At 38.8% G+C, this 23,626-nt stretch overlaps 2 protein-coding genes and 1 long non-coding RNA gene across 6 annotated transcripts in view; 1 reads left to right on the top strand and 2 right to left on the bottom strand.

Moving 5' to 3' along the window:
* LOC308410771 overlaps nt 1–12,722 on the bottom strand; it is a 51,789-nt gene extending 39,067 nt beyond the window's left edge. For all 3 annotated transcript variants that reach the window (XR_013974246.1, XR_013974247.1, XR_013974248.1), the window contains exon 1: nt 12,619–12,722. This is a non-coding gene — a long non-coding RNA (uncharacterized lncRNA). The remainder of the gene's footprint in view (nt 1–12,618) is intronic.
* Nucleotides 12,723–15,752, top strand: ccdc43 (coiled-coil domain containing 43). 2 transcript variants are annotated; one of them, XM_080904364.1, is made up of 5 exons: nt 12,723–12,919; nt 13,480–13,573; nt 14,484–14,616; nt 14,773–14,825; nt 14,955–15,752. In XM_080904364.1, exons 1-5 carry the CDS (start codon nt 12,746–12,748, stop codon nt 15,140–15,142), a joined length of 642 nt encoding a protein of 213 aa, XP_080760490.1. In that variant the 5' UTR covers nt 12,723–12,745; the 3' UTR covers nt 15,143–15,752. The 2 variants fall into 2 exon arrangements, with proteins under 2 accessions (XP_080760490.1, XP_080760489.1); XM_080904363.1 differs by having other exon boundaries at nt 14,481–14,616.
* Nucleotides 15,753–15,766: 14 nt separating this feature from the next.
* moto (minamoto) lies at nt 15,767–22,804 on the bottom strand. The gene is made up of 8 exons (XM_080904362.1): nt 22,586–22,804; nt 22,183–22,285; nt 20,744–20,916; nt 20,530–20,634; nt 18,891–20,373; nt 18,275–18,409; nt 17,136–17,313; nt 15,767–17,051 (listed from the first exon to the last, which is right to left on the bottom strand). The coding sequence occupies exons 2-8, from the start codon at nt 22,243–22,245 to the stop codon at nt 16,861–16,863; spliced, it is 2,328 nt and encodes a 775-aa protein (XP_080760488.1). The 5' UTR covers nt 22,246–22,285; nt 22,586–22,804; the 3' UTR covers nt 15,767–16,860.
* Nucleotides 22,805–23,626: the final 822 nt, after the last annotated feature.

The raw sequence follows: 23,626 nt of genomic DNA, 5'->3' as shown, positions 1-23,626 counted from the left end.
TAGACTAATAAATTAAAGTCAATATTTTGTGCAAAAATATTTTTTGGGGTGAGTGAGGTCTTGAAGGTCAGAATATAATTAACTCCTTTGTGGTTCTAATCAAGTTTGCTTTCATGAGCAGCCAAACAGTATATCAAAAACGCGAACATATAATTTAGCTGTTTTTCAGATTTTTCTTTCTGCTGCAGGTGGCTTGTGATCATTTAATGCACTGGATGAAAAGGTTGAGGTGCCAGCTCTTGCTAGTGTATGCTTCTCTTGAAGGGTACGCTTTGTGGAAGAATTAATCAATTTCATTGATTTCATTTAGGGGTCACATGGAGGATAAATTCCACCAACGCATTCTCTACTTTTCCATAATGTCTTCTCTGCCACATCATTGCTACTGTCTGTGCCATTTACAACAACCATACAGCTAGTAAAGGTAGCAGAAGTTCAGAGTAGCCAGAGTTGATTCCCCAGTTCAGAAGGCCTAATAGGGACCACCTGTCAGCACGGTACACTTACCATGGGTCCAGATATTAATCTCCTTGTACCTTCTTCTTTATCAGCATTAATTGGTATGCTCCTCAGTTAAAACGTGTTACTGCAGTCCCTCTTCCCTTAAATTCCTGTATCTTTTTCTCTGATTGCTTGTAGCCCAAGTGGAGTAATGCTAGCGCAGCAGGGAGCTGGGGAGCAAAACAAAGTTAGGGCACTTAACTCAATAGTGTTCACAATGGCAAATTAAGCAGAAATGGAGAAGTGGTTGCCAACCATCCCGCCCAATCAAGCACACGCACACACACAGAGAGCTTGAGTGTGTCTCTCCTCTGTGACTCATTAAGGATCTGATAATAAGCAGAAAATGTATGGGCAAAATTGTGAAAGGATACACTGGTTAATATTTACATAGCACTTTGTCTCCATCAAACTCTATACTCCACACCACAGAATGGGAAAGGAGGATTAATAGTCCCACTTTTCCTCCCATTAATCCACAAAGACAGTATAGAGTAACTTCCCTCCTCCATCTCTGTGTTTTTCCTCCTCTTTTATATCCTCCATGACCCTGAGTTCAAGGCAGAAATATAGAGCATCTGTTTGTACAGATGATAGCTGTCCAGTAGTATCTAATGGACGAGAAAGGCAGAGTTTAAAACCGTCACCTTCTCTAAACAGAAGGTGGCGGTGAAATAAACAAAACGACAGAGTATGTGGAAAATAGACGAGATGTCTTTGTGCCAGGAAAGCCGGGACTTTAGAGTGCCAAAATAAAAACATTCACTCATCACCTTTAAACATAACATACATTATCCATAAAATACACACAAATGGACACTGTCGAGGAGGTTTGAAATACATTATTCAGGATTAAAAGATGTAATAAAAACAGTAAATGTAATGATTCTGCACTATAACTCTGAATGAGAGAACTGTAATGAGGTTATGAATAGGAAGTAAGGGGGCCGCCATCTATAGACAGTTTTTAAACTAAAAATCATCAGTGCGTTAAGAGTGATATCAGGAGTGGAGAGAGGGGATAAAAAGTGATGTTTCTGTAATAACAACCTGTTAATCCTCTGCACCTTGGCATGAGCAGATAATCTAGAAGAAGTAATTGTGCTAAAGATTCGTAATTGAATTATAAAATGAAGAGTACTGAAGGATTATCAGTGACCAAACAACTGTGATTTCAGAATTGGATTTACAAGAACTTTCCTCCTGCTCACTCTTGGACTCTGGGGGAACTAGGGGACTTTGGACAGAGTTGCTACTTCCTCATCAGATTCAGAGATGGGTTGTTACTGGCCAGGCAATAGTTTTACTCCTCTCACTCCTTCCAAGATGAGTGGTAGTTTTTGCAGTAGTTTTTATGATTAGCTCTAGTGATATGTAAAGTGATTTATGCAAACTGGATTTTAAAGTTTATTTTGTACTGTGATTTATATGCACGCTATGCAAAGGCTAAAATCCTTAAATATATTATCTGCATTTAAAGTCTAAAATGTGCACACTCACTTTTGCATCTTTTTAATGGTAATGCTATGGGTTGTTCTGGCCCACAAAATTAACAGATCCTTGAGGCCCATTTTCCTGGCCACTGAAGTAAATACCTAATAATTTCACCAAGTACACAGATCATGTTAACGGGTGTGGCTGGTAATTGTATTTAACTAATAGGGCTGCTCAGTTAAATGTATCACAGAGGAAGCTGGGGAGGTATCCGACGGTTAGAGCAAGGCATGTCTCCCTACTGGCTTATGTATGTTTCTGGCAATTGCATGAAGGTAATACTATTTAGACGCAGAGACTATTTACACAGAGAGCTGGTCTAGACTTCCTGTACAGGAGTAACTGGGATCTAACACAGGTATATAGAGTTCATCTGACACTATCAAACTTTAACTGCACCCTAAAGTATATCTTAGCTTAAACATTTATCTTAAGACATTTACCCAAGGTTTCTCTGAAGTGAACTCCAAATAAATCACACCAAAGGCATACTGCTACATTCTGGTGTACAGAATGGAGAATCCTAATCATGGAGCCAGTTTCCAAATCATTGAAGGCTGAAGTGTTGCTGCGCGCCATCCAAGCTTGGCACCACATACGTGGATGAAGGCCATCGCTGCTCTCTGCAACATCACAAATGCACCAGGCATGCACACAAAGCATGCTACATGAAAAGGCATTTGACCTGAGAGGTTTAAACTTGCTTCCAGGGCAAAATCACTCAGTTTCTAACACCCTCAGGTACTACTAACATATAGTACACTGAAGTACACACTCAGTGACCCATGGAGATAAACACAGAGGACAAACTGGATCTATATCTATTGTAAGTGGCAGTTGACTACTGTACCATTAACCTTGGAGAAAGGAGGTAATAAAAGTGCGCTTTTGTACCCTTTCCTTTTCCCCCATTTAATTTAGTCTATAAATAAATTTCCCTAAGGTGTCGTGCCTGTAAACTCAAGAATAATGCAACACAAAAATTCTTCTGGTGTTGTCTCCAAGTTTTGGAGAAGAAGAAATACTTGGACTATTAAGATAAGACAAAAAGAGGCAGGTTACAAAAGAAAACATAAAAATGAAACTAAGTGACTCACCTTTTCAGAAGAAACAGGAACAACAGAGAGGGGTGCAAAGCAAAAACAAAACAGCACAAAAAAAGGTCAGTGAAAGACAAAAAGGAGGTGAGAAACTGGTATCACTGTAGACTGATTATTGTGTTGGGCCAAAAAAATAAGTAGTTATTATTCTTCACCCAGAATAGCAAGTGATAGAGGCAAATGTATTTGACAAAAGAGGAAAGGGTAGGGGAGCAGCACTGCTGCTCCTAAATTGTGAGCTTTTAAGTACAAAGAGATAGCATAAAGTACACAGAAAACACTCAAACACCTGATAACGGTTAGATAACACAGGTATTAATGTGACAGGTTTATGTGACCCTGAATATTTTGGAAAAAAATGTGGCTGTGATATAAATGCAATTGTAGCAGTTAACACGGCAGCAGGTAGGCCATTCTGCATGCCAACCAATAGACTGAATCTTGCATTTGGTGGACGGAAGAATGGAAAGAGGGAAGGAAAGAAAAACAAAAGCGATTGATATAAATGATCTGCCAGCCAAGAGAGGCCCCCAGGCAGGGGCGAGCGAAGGTCCGCTCGATACCAATTGATCGTGTGAGGCCCAGGCATTCGTCTTAATTCTGACTAATTAGGGCAGTGGCTGACGAGGAGGGGGTTAGGGGGACAAGTTGTTGGTTGTGTGTTTGCATGTGTGTCTGTGCGTCAATGGGACCTCCCAGATTACAAAATCAAGCCCCAATGTTTACAAAGTGTGGAACAAGTGGAGGATTAAGGAAATCAGTTTAGGAAACAACAACCGTCACCACATTAGTGTTGCTGCCGAAATAATTCCCCTGTCTTCAGTGGGTGCCTGATAGGCAGGATGGGAGTAAATCCTTCTCTCACTTTTTTTAAAATTTTTTATCTTGTTTGTGTGAGAAGTGCTGATTATCTTGCGCGAGCACAAGTCTGGCCTTCGGTAGCCAAAGGCACCAGAATCAAGCTGCATTTCCATCCTTACCCATTCCACAGATAGACATCAAAGCTCTCTAACTGGCAGGAAAGAAAAGTTAGGTTTGATCACCAGAACAAATTGGGGAAAAACATGGCTTGCCTGTATGGTCCTTAATGTGACAAATCATGGTAAGCAAGCTCCTGGTGTAATAGTGAAAGCAACAAGACTGTGGATGGTTAAAGCAAATGAATTTAATGCACAATCCTATAGCAGCAGATCGTACGGGGAACCTGAGAAAAAGAAATCTAGACTCTGAGACTTCTCAGACTTAAGAGGCAAAGGCCTTTTAAAAGATCACAGCATTTGGGAGCAGACACTGAGCAGGTACTGAGCTGCTGAGCGCCGGGCTTAGATTCTGATTTCTATCTGTCACTCCCTGAGGATGTTAGCTGTGTAAAGTGGAAAGTGGCAGGAGGGAGGTATCACTGTGAACCTAGGGCAGCAGCGGGGACAATTCTACCTGACTGGAGATCACAATCTGAGGACAGAAACACACACAGGCATTCATGTAAAGGTCTACAGTCTCACTTCACGCAGTAAAAGTGACAAAATATCAGCGAGTAAAACTGACAGACAGGAAGCATATCTATATCAGACAAGAGCCCATTGTTGAGGAGAAACAAAGAAAACAAAAAAAACCCTCAGACAGAGCAGGCCGACCTGTGCCCTTTGTCACTCACTCTCGTAAGCTAGGAGAGACTGACAGATACACTTTAATATCAGTTACTCGCTCTTGTTTTTTGACATAAACTTCCCTGCCCTTTCCACCTCTGGCACCCTGTTCCCTGCCAGCTATTCATATTCCTTCCCACCTCGGCTGTGCTGGCAACCCCTGTGGGCACCGCTCTATGAGAGTTCACGAACCCAAGCACACAAACTAAGGGTGTGTGTTTCGATATCCTCACCCAGACTATAAATACCTCATCGGCTCCAGATGTGGTGTCATTCTATTCACATCAAATTAACCAATCAGGATGGACATGTCCCCTTAAATCTCTGTTCATCAGCTCAAGTGTGATGTCCTAATGAGCGCCTGCCCGTCGATACCGGTCCACATAACAGCGGGCCCTAGAGGGGACAATTAGGGAGAATAGAAGATGTTTTCCTTGATAAATGTTGTCACTGCTAGTATTGGTGCTAATAAGCTATAATTTGTAGGGTTGTAGACTCTGATGACACACACTGTAACAGCACAACTGCAAACAGATGGGCAAGTCCTACAAGCCTTTACATTAAAGTGACACAAATGCTTTCATTAACTCAGAGAGGTGGGAGTTTCAAATATGTATGTAGTGTTTACGAGATTAAGCCTGCATGGGTAACATACTGGAAATTTACAAATGTGCTGTAGTGTGCAGAGAGAGGAGGAAACGAATGTAATTTTCCGGTCCCATCATGAGTTTTGTGATCATTAAAGCCCTAATTCGGCTGGATGTACGTTTGCAGCCATTTTTCTTTCTGCACATTTTAGTGTCAATTTGAAATCTCTCACAGTGTACTTATTATATCTATTTGGAGAATTATAAGGTAAATTTAAAGTACTGGATCAGTTAAACTTGTTACGAATGCTCTGGCTCTCTGCCTTTTTTTATCTACAGGAAAGTCTGCAGTTGTTAGTGGTGGCTGAGTTTATCTGGCTCGAACTAAACTGTTTTATGCAGTGATTTGTGAGCACTGTCCCTTGAAGAATTTGACAAAATTGAGAAAAACACATATATTTCCTGATTTGTCAGTATAATCATTTAATCCATACTAGAAAATCCCACCAGCGATCAATCAAAATTCCAAAGACATTCAATTTGCAATAAAATGACAGAGCAAAGCAAATGATCGCTTCTAAGAAACAAATGTCTACAACTTTTATTGGATAAATCACTTTAATGATTAATCTATTAAACTGCCACAGAAAATTTTCTGCTGATTGGAATATTGATCAACCAACTAATCATTTCAGCACTGCATGATAGCTACTGATGGTTAGAGGAGAAACTCTGATGGATTTCCTATTCAACATGCACGAGTGTGTGTTAAGCTCTCTCCCATCAGAACAAAAAAGCTCTTCTTGCTGGCTCTAAGCAGAGGGACCAGATGAAGACTGAGAGGCCAGAGAGACAGATCATCATAAAGACACTGTGAGAACACAGGTGGCATGAGACTGCACCGCGCTGTCTGATGTGTGGGTGAGTGACGGCTACCAGTAGAGCAGGGTTTACTCAGCCCATCAGCAAACGCGACACAAACGCCAGTCTGCAGCACTCACCTAAATTCACCACGAGCAACTGAGCATAAGCCTCGTCGATCTGCTCTCCATCCCTCTAACTTTTACTCTCCCCTCAGTGTCAAAATCCTGCCAGAATAGTGACAGGATGATGTGTATTGTTGTCAGTGTGGCACTGTGCCATTACCATAAACTGTCACGTGCTGTTTCACTTGAATCAATATTTACCCTGGTGTGAGAAGCCTTGTTAGGTAGTCATCTGACAGCAATTTTTCTGATTACAGGCTTATTCAAATGTGGTATAGACAGGGAGAAAAAAATGCATGGAATTTTCCTTGTATCAGAAGTGAATTTGGGAAGGTACTGGAGCTTGCACGTAAAAGCCTGCAGTGCTGTCAAATACCATGCTGGCTCTGCAGGCTCTGTTTTGTAAATGAGAGGGTAAGTATTACATTCAACTATCAACAGCAAAATAACAAGGCGGTTTAAAATGAGGTGACTCGTGTCACAGCGGATAATAACTGATGACTTAGGGGGTTGTTCTGCTTTCAGGATGCTCACAACTCAGTCAACGTTTAATGCATTAATTTACAAAGAGCCTTAAAGCCAGCCTCAGTACAGCTAAATCTACTGTATCCAATTCCTTTTCATATCAGCTCAGCAAAGCCACCAAAATCTATCCTTTATGCACCATACCAACTCAAGTCTTCAATTTAATTCCCCATCTGTGGCCAGCTTGAAATATTATCCAAGAAATGAGATCCGTGACCCTGAATACAGAGTGCGAAGCAGCGTAGGGAGCAGGACGGAGACGTGGCCTTATTCGGTGTCTAAGAGGCATGCCTTAGTGTGGAGAGGAGTCCTGGATCTCCTCCCCAAGTGGCATGGCTAAATATTTGCCCTCCTCCACTTGACTGTCTAGACACATCCACTCAGCCCCCTTCCCATCACTCCCATGTTCTGCTCAGAAGCGGCGGGCGCTGGCACGGTCAGGCAGGCAGGTCGCCAAACCTACGACAAAAAGTTTCTCCTCACTGCCAGAGGTCACGCAAGTTCACCAGCCTAAAGGATGGGCTTCGCATTTTTAAAACCTCTGGGCTGTCATTTGGGGAGTCACATGCACACCAAGCCAGGGACAGAAGAAGAAGAAGGAGGAAAAAAAAAAAAAAAAAAAAAACACTGTCAAATGGTCTTTGTGCTTCCCAATGATTTGGAGAATGGAAACCTCAGAACTCGACGAGCAGTCTCCGCGGACCTCTCTGAGATAGTGTTCCATATTCATTACCTTTTTTCCACTCTTACATGGTGGGGTTTTAATTGCCCACAATTCACACTAAAAAGCTAGATGAGCGGAGTGAAAGCGCCATGCCTCTAGAGAGGGAGATGAGGGAAGTCCACCTCCACCACACTCCTGATAGGCGCATAACTACTAATAAGAGTCCTCATTACACATAACCAGATTATTCCCTCAGCTATTATTCCAAGTTAATTTTTCTTCTCTGAAGACACTCACAGTCACAGGGCACCTACAAATGATGAACCAGTGTGCTTCACTGCTATGTAGCATATAAATTCCAAGAGACCCAAAAGATCATTAAACAAGTCAAACAGAACATCTTTAATTTAATGACTTATTCCATTCGAGGTAAAAATGCAGCTCAAATCTACTAACTTTATATTGCATACTCAAACATCGCAACTTTGCCTTAAAACTTATTAATTAATATGACTTCACACTATAACAGAGGGCAGTGGAACTGAGGCAGGTACTTGCACTTTGCTTGACTACTTTATGCAGCTGTATACAACTATTCCAATGCATTAGAGAGATGAATATCAAGTTTTTAAATCTACTATCATTTACCAGTTGTATCTGTTTAATTTCAATAAAGTCACCAAGTAAATGCTAGAAATAGCAAAAATATTTATTTTGTTACTCTTTGGTGGCTGGGTACCGCTATACTGAACCATCTGTAAAAAGGTACACATGGTGCATCAGTATTATCAATGTAATCTGAAGTTGTAAATCAGTTAATCCTGCTTACTTTTTTTTAACAACATTGGTAAGCAAGTTAGGGCTTTGATCAAAAATGCCAAATATGTTAGACTGAACTTTGAATGAGACAATTTTATGCCTCACCTAATAACAAAATATCTTTAGATGTTTAGACTGCTGAAACATGATGTCTTCATGTATTTTGTTGAAATTATACCATTTGTTCTGTCATTTTGTTTAACAAATAATTTATTAACTAATGAAGAAAATAATCTGCCGCTGGGCTAATGAACACACAATGCTATTAACAAATATGCCTCCATTTGTGGCTCTGGTACGCACACTGTTAGGGGTTAAGCAAAGAGAGGCAATGTACATACATTTTGGTGAAACTTTGACTCTTATGAAGACATATGGGGTAGACAACAGAGAGGTGGATTACTGTGGAAGTAACATCAGAAGATTTGATAGCTCATGATCCTTTTTTTCCTCTGGGAAAAAAAAATCACTTCTGAACATCGTAAACGACGTGAATTCAAGCTGAGCACAGCTGTTGTTCTCTGTAGGAAGACAAAAAAAAACGTTTTTTAATGGACACCTTTTAAAGGAATAGTTCAGCACTTTAGAAATAGACTTACTACTTGACAGTAAGTTGGGAAGGAGACTTGTCATTCTAAAAATACAATTTGTAGCTTTTTCACTATGATTTTTTTAAAACCTTCCTGGTAGGCGGAGTTTAGGCAGTGACTGACTAGCCATTTCCCTTGTTTTAAATAGTGTATGCGATGCTAACCAGCTGTTGTTGAAGCCTTGAACTAAAGACATGCGAGAGTTAATGCATCTTATATCATTTTGCTATACAGCAAAAAGCATTTTCTTATCCCAAATAGTCAAACTACTACTTAAATGGGTGGGATGGCTACCATGTAAGAACGTGGCAGCAATGTTAAATAATGATGATAATGGATGGACAGCTAAAGCTTGTGGTCCTAAAACATGACTGGTTATTGGTTGCTATAATGCTAACAAATTTCCCCCACTTTCTCACCGACTTTGCCAACTACTTCGCTACTAACCTGAGAAACTGCCAGTCAAAGTCTCCATGTAGAAGCGGGGGTAAGAAGCATGAGTGAAAGAGGGGACAGAGCGTATGTGTGTGACAGTGAGTTGGGAGAATTGAAAGGGGGAAACAAACAGACATACCAATTAAAAAATTCAAATGCAGCACAGCGATAATAGTAGAATTATTATATTGTATTGGCGTAATTACAGAACCAGTGACTTGCCTCGCTCTGGTCCACCCACCCATCACGTCTCATAGGTCAGACCACTCATATACTGTACACTCTAAAATCAGGAAAATTAAACACTCACTTTATCTGTGCAATAAGTAGCAAACAAAATAATATACTACTGTAATAATTTTCAATAAATTCACAATACGTTTGCAGTGTAACAGTACATGTTATGTACATTTGAATCCAAAACCATGTGCACAATAAATAAATAATCAAAATCAGACTTAAGAGCCTTATTCAAAAGAATTAGCAGCATCTCAAACTTTCAATATTGCTACATGTTGAGTTACAATGTGATGAGAAAGCAAACTGTTATAGAAGATGAGGAAACATGCCTGTTACACATGCTGTTTTTCATTGCACTGCACCGCCTGGTTGTTCTGGGCTCTGGTTATATTCTGTCACATTAACGCTGGGATTGAGGATATGTTGACAGAGAGAGGACATTGCACATTGAGACTGTAGGGCTTTTCTAAGGCTGGTGGCAGTGCGACACAAAGACAAGTGTGCATCTCTGCGCGTGTATGTATCTGTGCATAGAAGTAGAGGATTGCCTGTGGAGCAGAGCATGTGGATGCCCACCCACTCAGCAGCCTCGCGGCCCTCGTCATTTCGCATCAATCCACAGCCCCTCAATATAAATAGGACAGGCGTCCTAAAGCTACGCAGTACTATGAGAGGCAGTGGCATTATGCATCGACCCTGGGCCCCTCAGCTTGAAATATGACTACCCCAGCCTGTTTTAATGGCAGTTCCCCTCTCACTTGCACGCCACTCTGTTAAAAGGGAACTATTTTGGGAGTAGGGATACAGGAAATTGATATACCTTAACATTTTGGTACTGAATACAAGAATTCAAGACAAACTGCTGCTAAAGGACGGATCAGTGTAACTGCAGATTTTGGAAACCTCATTTTAATTCCACATTTAAAAATTTCATCTCTAAAAAAAGCTTTTCCAAGTACTGCTTTTCTGTTTGTTTGTTTCTTGTGTGGTTACTGAAACTTTTGCACAGTTTGAACAATTTTTACCCAGCACCAAATGCTAACTGAAGCATGTGAACACATGAAGAGAGAGGGAAAAAAATTAGACCCACTATTTTTGTCATATTTTCCCAATATTCATGCCTCGGTAGATAATCTAGAGACATAGATTTTGCTTCCTTAGCAAACTTTAAATGTATGTAAAACACTGAGTATGCTACACGTTATGTACCTTATGTTATTTAAAACTTGTCTGTCTGGCTTCACAATTGTTAAGTGTGTTTGATGAAGCTTATACTTAATTTTACCTACAATAATGTGCAAAGTGAACCACATATATAAGCCATCATAAGCCAATGGGCTGTAAGGAACCAAAGGTGGTGCACTAAAATAGAGAGTAAAGTTCCACACGGTAGCTTCCCTGTGGCGTCACAGAAGCTTCACACTTCATTACTGCAAGTCCATCGACGTGTGAAACTATTATGTGGGAGCAACAGGAAGGGAAATGCGCGCTTATGCACGTGTGTGTGTGTAAGGGGTAACAAATAACCACCCTTCCACAAAATGCTTTCTAGAAGCAGGATCAAACCATTCACTTGTGTTTTACTATATTCAAACAGCTGGAAGGTGTTGTTGGTTCTCTCAGTGTTAGATGACAGGAGAGGAAGAAACATCATGCAGGGCATTTTCTTCTTCAACAGGTCTGCAAACAACTATATTTTAACAAATCGACTCTGATGCAAATGCACATTGGGATTTTAAAATGAAAAACATACTAAGTGAGGTTCAAATGCCTGTCATGCAGCTAAATTCATCTTCATCCATCGTCTTCACCATAAACAAAGAAATAAACAAATCTGTCTTCTACTTCCACCCAGTGGCCAAAAACAGAATGTCACACATGCCGATCATCACTAAAGTCTGCATTTCGTGTGACTCAATTTACATATATACTGAATCAAATACTACAAAAGATAATAGTAAATACTTTAAAAATGTGCATAACTTCATCATGCAACATCTGTTTCACAGTAATGGAAATTGCTTCCGTCAATTATTTCTCCTAGCCTCAATCTTCAAAGATGACTTGTCCCAATTTAGAAGGCGGAAACAAATAGTTCTTTAGTATTTTTGGTATGTTTTGATCACGATTGTCTTCTGCCAAGAGGTTTTTTGATTGCCAGTTGCCCACCGAGTTTACAAAGAATAGCTCATTATTTGGAAATCAACATTTCAATTAGACTAATACTGGCACGCCTCCTGCTCAAAGCGTGATTGAGTGCGTAAGTACTTGTATAAACTGCGGAACAATCAAACATTAATTTTCAATCAAAAACTTTGGTATTCGTGGCAGTATCCCAGGGCACTTAAGCGACTGCCAATGCTGGGCATTTAGCACCGATTCAATTTTTGGCTGCTAAATCAATTTAACAAGCAGCATGATAAAGTTATCACAGAAAATGTTATTCAGATGGACAGTTGACAAGACCTGTGTTCATAGACTACGAGTTGTAATTTAGCTTTATAGGTGCACCCCTGAAGTATAATCTGTGTGCATGATTTACTCTGCAGGGGGCAAAGTGTAGGGACCCTTCGTGTGGTGGTTTGGTAAGGTAATCACAGAAATTAGGAAAGACTAGAAAATACAGTCTATAAGCTACTTGTATGAGGAATGGATGCAGAGTTTCTCTCATTAAACGACGACAGCTTTCGTCTCAGTTTAACTACAATCTTGTGGCTGAAAACAGAAGAAATTGCAAAAGAATACAAAAAATGCTAATAGTGTCACGCTGTGAATAAATATTACAGCTTAAATTCATGTTGAGACAAAAGTTATAAGTAAAAAAATACACATTTCTATGACTGCATAAACATTTTCTTTATGTTTCAAAAATGCTACAATTAAAGAAAAAATAGTAATTAGCACGCAAACTGCCTCAGCATTTCTTTCAAAGCAACAGCGAGAGATAAATTTGATTTTAAGTTCATATACTCAGCCAATCAGCTGCTACATTTGTGTATTAGCTTGTTACAAAATAAAAACGATTCATTACCTTGGTCGCGCTTTTTCTGTCCTTTGTATTGAAATGCTGAATTGTCAAACACCTTTAAAACTTTTTCTTTTTCGCAGGCAATGACAACGGACAGCCGAGCTGCATCGTAGGACCCAAAGGGGCCAAGATGGCTGCGCCCTTGACAGACGCCGGGGAGTTTGAAAGCTGGCTAAATGATCGACTGGACTTGTTAGAAGTGGATCGTGAGGTGTATGGGGCGTACATTTTAGGGATTCTGCAAGAGGAGGAGACCGACGAGGAGAAAGAAGATGCGCTTCAAGGAATTTTATCTGCATTTTTGGTGAATATTCGAAGCGCATGTTCGGTTCTCCCAACAAGGCTGTGTTTTCTCGTCTGTTGCTGTCCGTCTTGTCGGTCTCCTGGTAGCTTACCAAGTGACAGTGCTGATGTCAGCCTCTATATGTGGCACTAATGATCGACCGTAGATGCTATTAAGTTTCTTTAGCTAAGATCCAGTAGTAATATAGGTCAAATTGTTTCGCCAAACCCCACTAAGAAATCGCCAGGTTTTAGATGAATGTGGTCTTAAGCCGCAATGATGCGCACCACGTAACAAATAAAGGCTTTTCTACATTTTCCGAGACGTTTTTACGTTTGCGGCTCAGAAAAAATACAGTAAATCACCTAGTGCAGTTATATATATATATATATATATATATATATATATATATATATATATATATATATATATATATATATATATATATATTGATAAAATAACGTATCTAAACTTCTTGTCTTATCACTGCTCCTGAAAAAAATATGTTTTATGTAGTGAGGTCAGAATTCGAGTTGTTACTTCTGTGTGACTTGCTTGAATTCGCTGTCATTTGTGTACAGGAGGAGAACACAGTGGAAGATGTCTGTAAACAGATCATAAAGCAGTGGGAAGAGTGTTGCAGCAAATCTGCAGCCAAAAAGGATGCTGATGATGGTATTGTATGACTGATTCATTCCCGATACCATATTTATTGTCCTTGACTCAGAGTTACTCAGTTGGGAGTAAGGGGAAAGCAAACAGGACAAAAGCCAAAGCATGGGAGCGAGTCAGTGTTTAATAATTACTAATGATTAAAATGCAATAGTGGTGTTTAAGCACACAGGGTGAAAAGAGGTGAGTTAAGAAACACTCAGTACATCATAGGAAGCCCCCCAGCAAGCCAAGCTTAATGAAGCCTAACTAAGGGATGGTTCAGGGTCACCTGATCCAGCCTTAAATATAACCTTTTCAACATTTTAAGCCTACTCTTAAAAGTAGAGAGGGTGTCTGTCTCCCAGATCTAAACTATGAGGTAGTTCCACAGAAGAGGGACCTGAAAGCTTAAGGCATTACCTTCAACTCTGCTTTTAAAAAATCTAGGAATCACAGGTAAGCCTGTAGTCTGCGATCAAAGTTGTATATCTTCTCTACAAAGAACACAAGAATAAATTCATCAAAGGATGGCAGATTCATCAGTTTATTTAAATCCAGACTGAAAAGGGAAAAGACAGCTTGCTACTTAGGCTGTCTTTAATACTGGTTAAACTTACAGAAGCATTACATCTATGAGTTGAAGATCGTTTGCCTTGAGTTTAAAGCAGAGTGCTTTGTGACACTTCTATCCAAGGGAGAGATTTCCTGGAAACACTAACAAAAGCAGCCCCCAAGACTGAAACCAGAATGTAGGCTTGAGTTTGGAATGAGAATGTTGACTATGTACATAACCATAAGGAAGTGTTATGCTGTGTGGAGACATATTGCCCTCATGGCTCCATCTGCTAGTAAACCTATATACTGACAGCGAGAGAGGAAAAAAATCTAAAATAGCAAAAGCACATTTTTTGTCCTTTCTTCTCTATAGCAGAGGTCCAGGCCATTGCCAGTATGATAGAAAAACAAGCTCAGATTGTGGTGAAGCAGAAAGAGGTGTCTGAGGAGTCCAAGAAAAGGAAAGAAGCCCTTCTCGCTCAATATGCTAATGTAACAGACGAAGAGGAATATCCTTGATTTATTGATTGAAAAAACAGTAAGTCTGCAGTCAGTTTGGCAATCATCCATATTTTTCACCATGCAAAGGAAATGAGGGAAACTGTTTGTCTCATCCAGTGCAGTCATAACCCTTAAGATGTCAGTTCTTTCCTTGACTAAAGCACTGAAGCTGAAGAAGAGGAGCCAACAACTGGAAATATCACTGGAAATGATAAAAGTATCCTTTGTGCAGATATTTTACAATTGTATGTAACCAAGTCTAACCCAAAGAATGGATAATTGATACATAACCATGATGTGTACAGATTTTAGTTTTCTTCCACTTGTCCTTTACTCAAAGTGTCAGGCCTGTTCAAAAACACCAATGTGGAGCTGGTGCTGAACAGACAAAAGCAAAAGCGGGACCAGGCTCGCGAAGAAGCTCAAAAGAAGAAGGAAATGGACAAGATGCAGCGAGAGAAGGACAAACTAGCTAAACAGGACAGAAAAGAGAAGGAGAAGAAGCGTACACAGAAGGGTGAACGCAAAAGATAAAACCAAAAGAAAGGACACTTTGTAAAAAAGATTTTTGCTACAATATTTTAAAAAAAAAAGTCTTTGGCTCTTTTTCAGCTGAACACCATCCACATCAGACCCTTGTTTGTTTCTCATGTGTGTGTGAATAACAAACTATATGTTAAGAATAAAAATAAATGTCTTTTGTTTTCAGAGTTAAACAGATGTTTAAAAAAAACAAAGCTGTATGTCAATGATGAACATGGTCAATCCCTTGTTAGTCAAATTTTCACTTAAGTCTGCCAAATATAGTTTTTCCAACAAATACATAGTATGCTTTGAGTTGGCTAAAAGTACATTTAACCTTAAATGATGAAATTATACTGCTGAACCTGAAATTGAACTAATCGTAAGGGGGGTGAAGAAACCCAAATAGTTTTAACTCAACAGTTGAGCCTGTTATCCTTTGCCACATCTTGCAAATGCCTTCATTTTTCAAAACATTTTTGATTAAAGGCATGTGCTGCTGTAATAACTCAATGTTTTTTTTAAGAACACAGCAGTTGTAAATGACCTCAAATATATTATGTACCATCATTCTGAATGTTTACGGTTCATCTTTTAAAATAAATAAAAAAAAAATAAAAAACACTTTCCAGCAAGGAAATTGCTTTATTTTTGCTTTTTTTCCCACTTCAAACAAGAAAAAATCCAACAGAAACATTAAAATAGCAGGAATAGAACAACACTGCTCATTCACAAAGCACACGAGGGAAGAAATGACACAATATGTATTTCCTGAGAATTCTTTGTAATGCCTCAATGTTTTGGTCCCTTGCTGACAAACTGTCAATTCACTGATGTTTTTTAATTGATTAATGCATTCAATTTTTTAGATGCTACACTTTAAAGCTTGACCATATTTTCGCTTAAGACTACATTTCACATAACAGAATTATGATTACAGTTAATAACAAATAATTAAAGTGTTAAATACTAAATGGAACATTTATCCAAAACTATTGACACTGATATGCAGCAAGTATTTGAACATTTCAGTGTTTTCAGAGTTTAACATCCCACCGATATGTCTGTTAATACCATGTTTCTAGCTGGAAGTGTGATTAAAACTTAAAATCTATATTTTTTTTATTAGAAATTTACATTAGTGGCACCAAATTGCAGATAAAAACTTTTCCCATTGTAGAATTTTAAAGTTAAATATGAAAAACTGAAGCTGTTGAAATCAGTTGGAATATTTCAGAAAGCATTTTAATAATTAGCATGTTCATTTTAAGCTACTGCCCTTGAGAATCAATTATTGCTTGGGAATACCCAGAACTGAGGTTCCATTACATTCCAATAAATAAGTAAAACAATGAAGATTGACTGAAATCTTCTACATAAATAGTGCCTTTAAATACAACAGTGATGGTGCAAGATTTGTGTTGATTGCGTCTGACACTAATTGAATGAAATTAAGTTAAGATGCAGCAGGATAAAATATTTCATGCAATTCCTACACAACGAAAGAAGCTCTCTGAAACCAAATGATGAAGTCATCGCACTTTTAAATTGCTCATCTCATACTCTGCAGTGATCTTTGTGTTGCAGATAAAATGTGGTTTTGACTTTCAGTTAGGTAATACTACAATAACCTTTGTTTCATTGACCCTGCTAGCTATAGAACACTTAAAAGCAGGGCAATGTGGAGTGACTTTAATTTTATCTTCAACTCATACTTGTCGCTTGCTAAATTATAACCTAAAAGAGTATCTTTCAAATGAAGAAGGGCACTTCTCCTTGTTTGCGTCTTCCTTGATAATATGATGATCCTGGATGATGATGGGTTTTGGCAGTGTGATCTGGAGGGCACACCACAGAGCTGTGCAGAGCTTCCTAGTGGTAGCAGCTAGGTCCTTCAGAGCCACGACCACCAACAAGGTGTCTGTGAAAAAGAACACATTAGGACATGCAACATGGAACATGCATGGAACATGCATACAACATTGTCTACCACTACGTGGATTACCTCGGTCCTTTGTGAAATTAGGTCTCTGCCACTGGTGCTTGGTCATGTTCACAGCCTCCTCCTTACATCTTGCCTGTGTGACACAAATGGCCATATGATTCTTTTTCAGGGCTGTGTGGATGTTTGCTGGAAGGGGAACACCACATAGACACTCCATTTTCTCCAGAAGACTTGCCACCTGTAACACATCACAAAAAGATCAATTAAAAAAATAATAATAAAAGACCAATCCCAAGGAATGATGACATATCATGCATGAAAATAATACAAAATGTAAAAAAAAAAAAAAAAAAAAAAAATATTGAAGTTGACTAGGTTTACAGTTAAAATGTCCAAAGGTCTTAAAACATTTCATTTCTTTTAATTTTGCTCTGACTATAGGCAATAGGTGAAAATACAATATATAGATAGATATGCATGTATATGATATGCATATTTAGACATAAAAACAGGCTGTTAGTAAAGTGTCTAAAGACACAATTTAAAATTGGTTATTTCCTAAGTTGTCTGCTCTATGTGGAAAGCCCCAGAGTTAGGGGGCTTTTTATCCTTGAATGATTCATAGATTAATGCTATAAGGCTTAACAAAACAAAATATTCCTCTAAAGAAATGATCATGTTAAAGCACTGGATTGGAAAGCATGTGTAAATGACTACTTTAATAGGCATTCATAAACCCTGGAGAAATACTGCTGAAAACCACTTTTTAAAAAAATTACAAGACAGTCTGGCTGCTTGGAAGAAAAACAAAAGAAATTGGTGACTCAAGACTTTTGTATACTACTATAAGTTAGGTCATGTTAGTGTATTTGCCACTTATGGGGTTTTTGTTTGTTTGTGTAGTCTGAGCAATTGACACACTCCACAAAAAATGACCAAGGCCACAATTTAAACCCATCTATTATAAATACAATGTAAGGAAACAATTAAGATTAACTGTTTGCCTTACTGGGGCAGTATTTTATATGCATGTATGATTTTTAATTAGTGCCCCTGCTTAAAAAAAAAAAAAAAAAAAAAAAAAAAAAAAAAAAAAAATGTAGGAACTGAGTTGCCTGTAACTGTTAACAACTGGTAACTGCTGTGATAAAATTCCCTTGTAGGTGACAGTATATAAGCATTAAATTCAGGGCTCTCACCTTTGCTTGTTCTTTTATCTGATTAACAATGAGGTGGTCAACTCTTGTGGGATTTGGTGGAGTTTTGGGCAGGTTACTGTTGGTCACTGCTGGACTTCTTTTCTCAAGAAATGTTTTTGTAAGGATGACTTCTGTCTAAAATAGAAAATATACAAGAATATGACAACCTTAAAAATTTTTAAAGGGTAGAATTTTTTTTTTTTATAAATACCAACAAAATATTTTTGTACATCATAAGCTGCAAACAGATTTTTCTCAAGCTGATGCTAAATATTAGCAATAGAGAGATTCGGTTGTTTTATTGTACTTTTTATATTTTATATTTATTATTGCATTTTGCACCAAGGGAGTGGCACTCCAATTTCGTTGTACCTTGTACAATGACAATAAAGGCTATTCTATTCTATTCTGGACCCAAGCTGACTAAAAATACATTTACTAGTATAATTCAGTTGTATTGCACACACAAAAGCTGTATTTGTATCATGTTTCATCAGCTGAGCAAATGACCTCATTAACTTAATTTCTATAAAATAAACTTTTTTTATAACTTTAGATTGAAGAGGGCTTCTACTCCTAATATCCTCTAACACAAAATCAGGACTTGATGGCATACCCTTTTTCTCTCCTTCTCCAAACACCTCCACTGCTCATAACACTCATCCAGGTAGAAGTAAAGCTGAATCACTGGTCCTCCATGATTCCTTAACACTGAAGTTGTCATTGCTGAGGCCATTCCATGATAAGTACTGTCCCTTCTGTGGGTCCTCATGTCGCTGAGGTAGGAGTTGAAAGCTGCAGATTCATTAAGTGGAATCACATCATCTGCTTCCATGCCAGGAACACTACTTGCATAAGGCTGTGTGGATCTAGAGCTGAAGTTGGATTTGACAGGGATCCCCGAGTACCTCCTGGGGTCATTTACAGGATACATTAAGGGCATGAACTGCTGTACATTCCCTGCACTGACCATGCCGTTTTCACCATCAAATCTTTTATACTGCACAGTCTCCTGGAAGTCAAAGTATGGGTTTTGTGAAAGGAGCTGTGCTTCTCCCTCTCTCATGAAAGTGTTGAACTGGGGCCTCCTAGCAAAGCCCTCTCTTAGAAATCCATTTGCTTGCATTTTGCTTTTTTCTTTCTGAACCTGAGATTTTGTCTTATTCTGCAGCTGATGTTTTGAATACTGGTTTGTAGTTACATTTATGTTCTCTCTATGCACCATCTTTTTGGGGTATTGATTTGGGGGATTTAACAGTGTGGGGAATTGCTTTGGCTGTTGGACATACTCTGTGCTTTGAGGGTAGAAATTGGGTAGATCTTGAAAGCCATCCTTTTTGAATGTTTGTTTCTTCACTCTGTTTCTTTCTCTTTGCACTGTCCCCAATTCCCCCATCAGCTGTTTTGGAATCTGATTTCCAGGAGAATTCTGTCTTGACATTGTAGGACTGGTTATTTTCCATTGTTCAGCCACGTTGTCTTCATGGTCCATGCCCACTATCTGCTTATGCATGTTTCCCAGGTCTCCACAATACACACCATCATTCCCATGTGTCATTAATGACTGAAAGCTGCTGACCAGATGGTTAATGTGTTCTGGTACATACTGCCCATTACCATTTGGCTTTATGCTGTTCTGGATGTAGTTATCTTCATAGAAAGATTCAAAACAGGGTGTGTTGTTTTCACTTTGAGGTCTAAAAATGTCACTGATGTCAGGAAAATTATTAAAAGCCTGACCATTGACTCCTTTATTATAAGATGGCATGTTGACATGTTTGTTCTGCTGCATCTGTGATGTATAGCTGCTTCCAGCATTTGGTACTGGTAGACCTGGTGGCAGCTTTTGGGGATGGGGTAGGTAGCTCTCTCCATTAAAAAGCCACTGTCGATTAGAAACAAGACCATTCGACTGTTGCATTAGCTCACCAACATCTTTGTCTCCTGACCGATGCTGTGCTTTACTGAAACTTTCCTGAGATACATAGTTTGGAGTAAAGGAAGGGTTATGCTGCAGTTTTGCCTCAGATTCTAAATACTGTAGCAGTTCTTCACTCAATGTCTTTGGAGACCAGATGGGATTGCATGTAGGTAGGGTCCTAAAAGAGGAATTGAGGAATTCCTTTAGTGACAGTAATCACAAACTATTTTAAGCAGGTAAAACTTTCACATATCTTATTCTGTTGATTATTACGTTTTACAATGCACACTGTAGCATGAAGTAAACTACTACATGCATCACAATAATGACATACCCTTCACTGTAGAAGCTATCCTGTGAATCTGCATCATCCAAAATATTTGACACTAGACCCTGTAGATCACTCTCACCACCATAATCAGCATTTTCAGGGGGTTTCCTTAAAGTAACAGAAAATAAATTCTTAGGAAATAACAAATAGCCGTTTTGATTGAACAAGCATTGCTGCATAGCAATGAAACTGCTTACAACTTCATTTAGGTGAATACCTGCTTTTAATGCTGGGCTGGGCACATCTAATGAGTTCATAAGGATCATCCTGAGTAGAATAAGACCAGGGCATATAGGATGCAGTGTCCTGTTCCTGCTGTGACGCACTGGGGATGGAAATGAAGGGTATTGCTACCGTACTGCCATTTCCACCTCCCGCATTAACACCCACCTGAAATAAAGAAAATCCAATCTCATATAAGGCAAACTAATGCAAATTACAACACTTAAGCTAAAACTTTCACAGACAATTTTAACTCTGTAAAAATACGGAATTGAAATTATTTCAAATAATTACATTTGAAATGATAATGTTAATTTATTTGCCAGTTTTTGAACTAAAATATATTGGCAAAAGCCTAGCAGCTTTTTCAGTGGGTGTTGGAGTGAGAGGGTCGCCTCTCGTTTCCAATCCTGTTCTTGAGTTTCATCAACAGGATCTCAAAGCATAGCCAGGCGGGGGCGGCGGCGGGGGGGGGTCACTCACTTTGGGAATCTCATACTATACCACAGAGGATTTTTGCAAGGTCAAAGCGTGACCTCCCGCGTACACTGGAGCAGTTTGCAGCCAAGCATGAAATGGCTGCAATGAGAATCACCACCTCCAAATCTGAGGCCATGGTTCTCTGCTGGAAAACGGTGGTATGCTCCCTCTGTGTTGGGGGAGAGAGACTGCCTTAAGCAAGGTTCAAGAAGCAAGTATCTCGGGATCTTATCCACAAGTGATGGGAAGACAGAGTGCAAGTTGGACCAGCAGTGTGGCATTAGCAGTACTGGACTGCCTAATGAACAAAGAGCTTTTGATTTACCAATCTATCAATATCCCAACCTTCACCTAGGATCAGGTAATCTGGATATTGACCAAAAAAGTGAGGTCATGAATACAAACAGAAGAAATTAGTTTCTTCCATATGTTGGCTGGGCTCAGACTTAAAAGACAAGTTAAGAAGCTCAGACGTCCAAAGGAATTCCTGGAGTAGATCCCCTGCTCCTGCATGTCAAAAGGACCCAGTTAAGGTGGTTGGGATGTGTAACAGAAGGTTTACAAGTACATCCAACTGGGAAGAAACCCCAGGGTAGACCTATTTATTTGACAATTTTAAAACATCTCTATGCGATACAAGGAACTTAAAAAAGAAAGAAAGAAAAACTTCCAAGAATTGCAAGCACAACTTTAGAGATCATAATTAAAACATTGTTTCATTCCTTAGTGTGGTTCTAATCTGAACTTAAAAAAAAAAAAAAAAAAAAAAAAAAAAAACCTTTGGGATGAACTGCATTTTTTCCTTTGTCCCATAACCCAAGTTAACCAATATGGTTAACTATGGAGGGGAAAAAATGATCATCAGTGAGTTGGCCTATCATAAACTCTTAAGAAATGGAGATATTTCAAATATGCAAAGTACCTTAGCCTAAATTACTGTTTATTCCTGCTTACCTGACGTTGATAGCTGTGGAAGAGTGAATTTGCAAATGCGCTCTGACGTCCATCAAACGCCATTCTGAACTCCCCTTTGGTTCTTCAGTACTCGGTTACAGCTCTGGCAATGTACAAAGAACGAAACATTTTTATAAAGATTTGCATAGTAAATTAAGACATTTGACAGATATGGAAAATACATTAGCAAACTACTTTTTCGGGAAAAGGCAACTTTTCAGCTAGCCAACTTAGCAAACTTAACTAGCCGTTTATGTAACTGGACAAGCTAGCAAACTTTGATGATGACTTTGCTAATTTAACCCGTAGCTTTAGCCTAACGCTTTTACCAGTAAATTTTTTCTAATTTTATTTTATTTTTTAACTTTTTGGTCAGCAAAATGTACCGTTTAAAGTTACCTACCCGCATTTAGTCAAACAAGGCGAACTTAAGGAGTTTCAACAGTTTTCTCGACAATCATCGCCTTAATCCCTCTCGTGCCGTCCTCAAGTCCACCCAGGAGATGTTCGATGTTGCCCTCGCGACCTGAAAGCACATTGGCTGAGGCTGAGGGATTATACTTTTACTCCAATTAACATCAAGCAGAAAACAAAGGGGCATAGCAACATGTAGCGGCATCCCCTCCCCCATAATTTATACCATGGTGTGGCATGGCAGGTGCTAACATAAAAAACACCTTACACAGAAACTGTGTATAAAGGCTATATAGGCTATGTTAAGCAGAACATGTAAATACTATCTTTATTATAATAATCATTTCTTCTAATATAAGTGGTAGTAGTCAGTTTTAGGTCTGCAGTTTGTTCATTAAATTAATTTTAAAATGAAGATATTATGATCTTAGTACATACAAACAAACTGAGTTACTGATGGACACTTGAAAGTGACACGAAACCCTTCTCCTATCTACATTTTAGTTTAAGGGGCGCTTGTAAAGTCTATTCTACCACACCACTCCAGCTGTGGAGTTAATTTCAAAGCGTCTCAAAATGCAACCAGTAGACAAGAAAGTGTTCCTTCAAAATAAGAGCATGCGCATTCTAGTGGGCCTAAACGGAACAGAACCGATTTTGGTCGACAAAAGAACCCCCAAATTTGTAATCCATGGGTGCAGGTTGTTCAGGTCAGATATTGAACCCTCTTAATCCATGCAAGAATGTGGGTCCGAGATAAAAATAAAAAAATAAAAAAACACTATAATTTAGAATAAAAAGAACATTGTTAAAGTATTGTTAAAGTTGTTGAAGTAAAAGTACCCATCATGAAGTTCTTATTTTCTGCAAGGTTGTTGTTGATTTTCTGTCTTAATTGTGTATAACAATAAGCGATAACAATAAAGAAAATTAAAATGAACTTAAAATAAGACTCAGATTGTGCAAAAGAGCATATTACACATATCCCATAAATCATAGACACAGACAACAATGGGAATGTAGAATAACA

This window comes from Rhamphochromis sp. 'chilingali' (assembly GCF_963969265.1).
Source record: "Rhamphochromis sp. 'chilingali' genome assembly, chromosome: 15".
In the NCBI taxonomy this organism is placed as follows: Eukaryota; Metazoa; Chordata; class Actinopteri; order Cichliformes; family Cichlidae; genus Rhamphochromis; species Rhamphochromis sp. 'chilingali'.
Note: the sequence above shows the minus strand (reverse complement) of the source record. Positions and strands in the feature narration are given on the sequence as shown.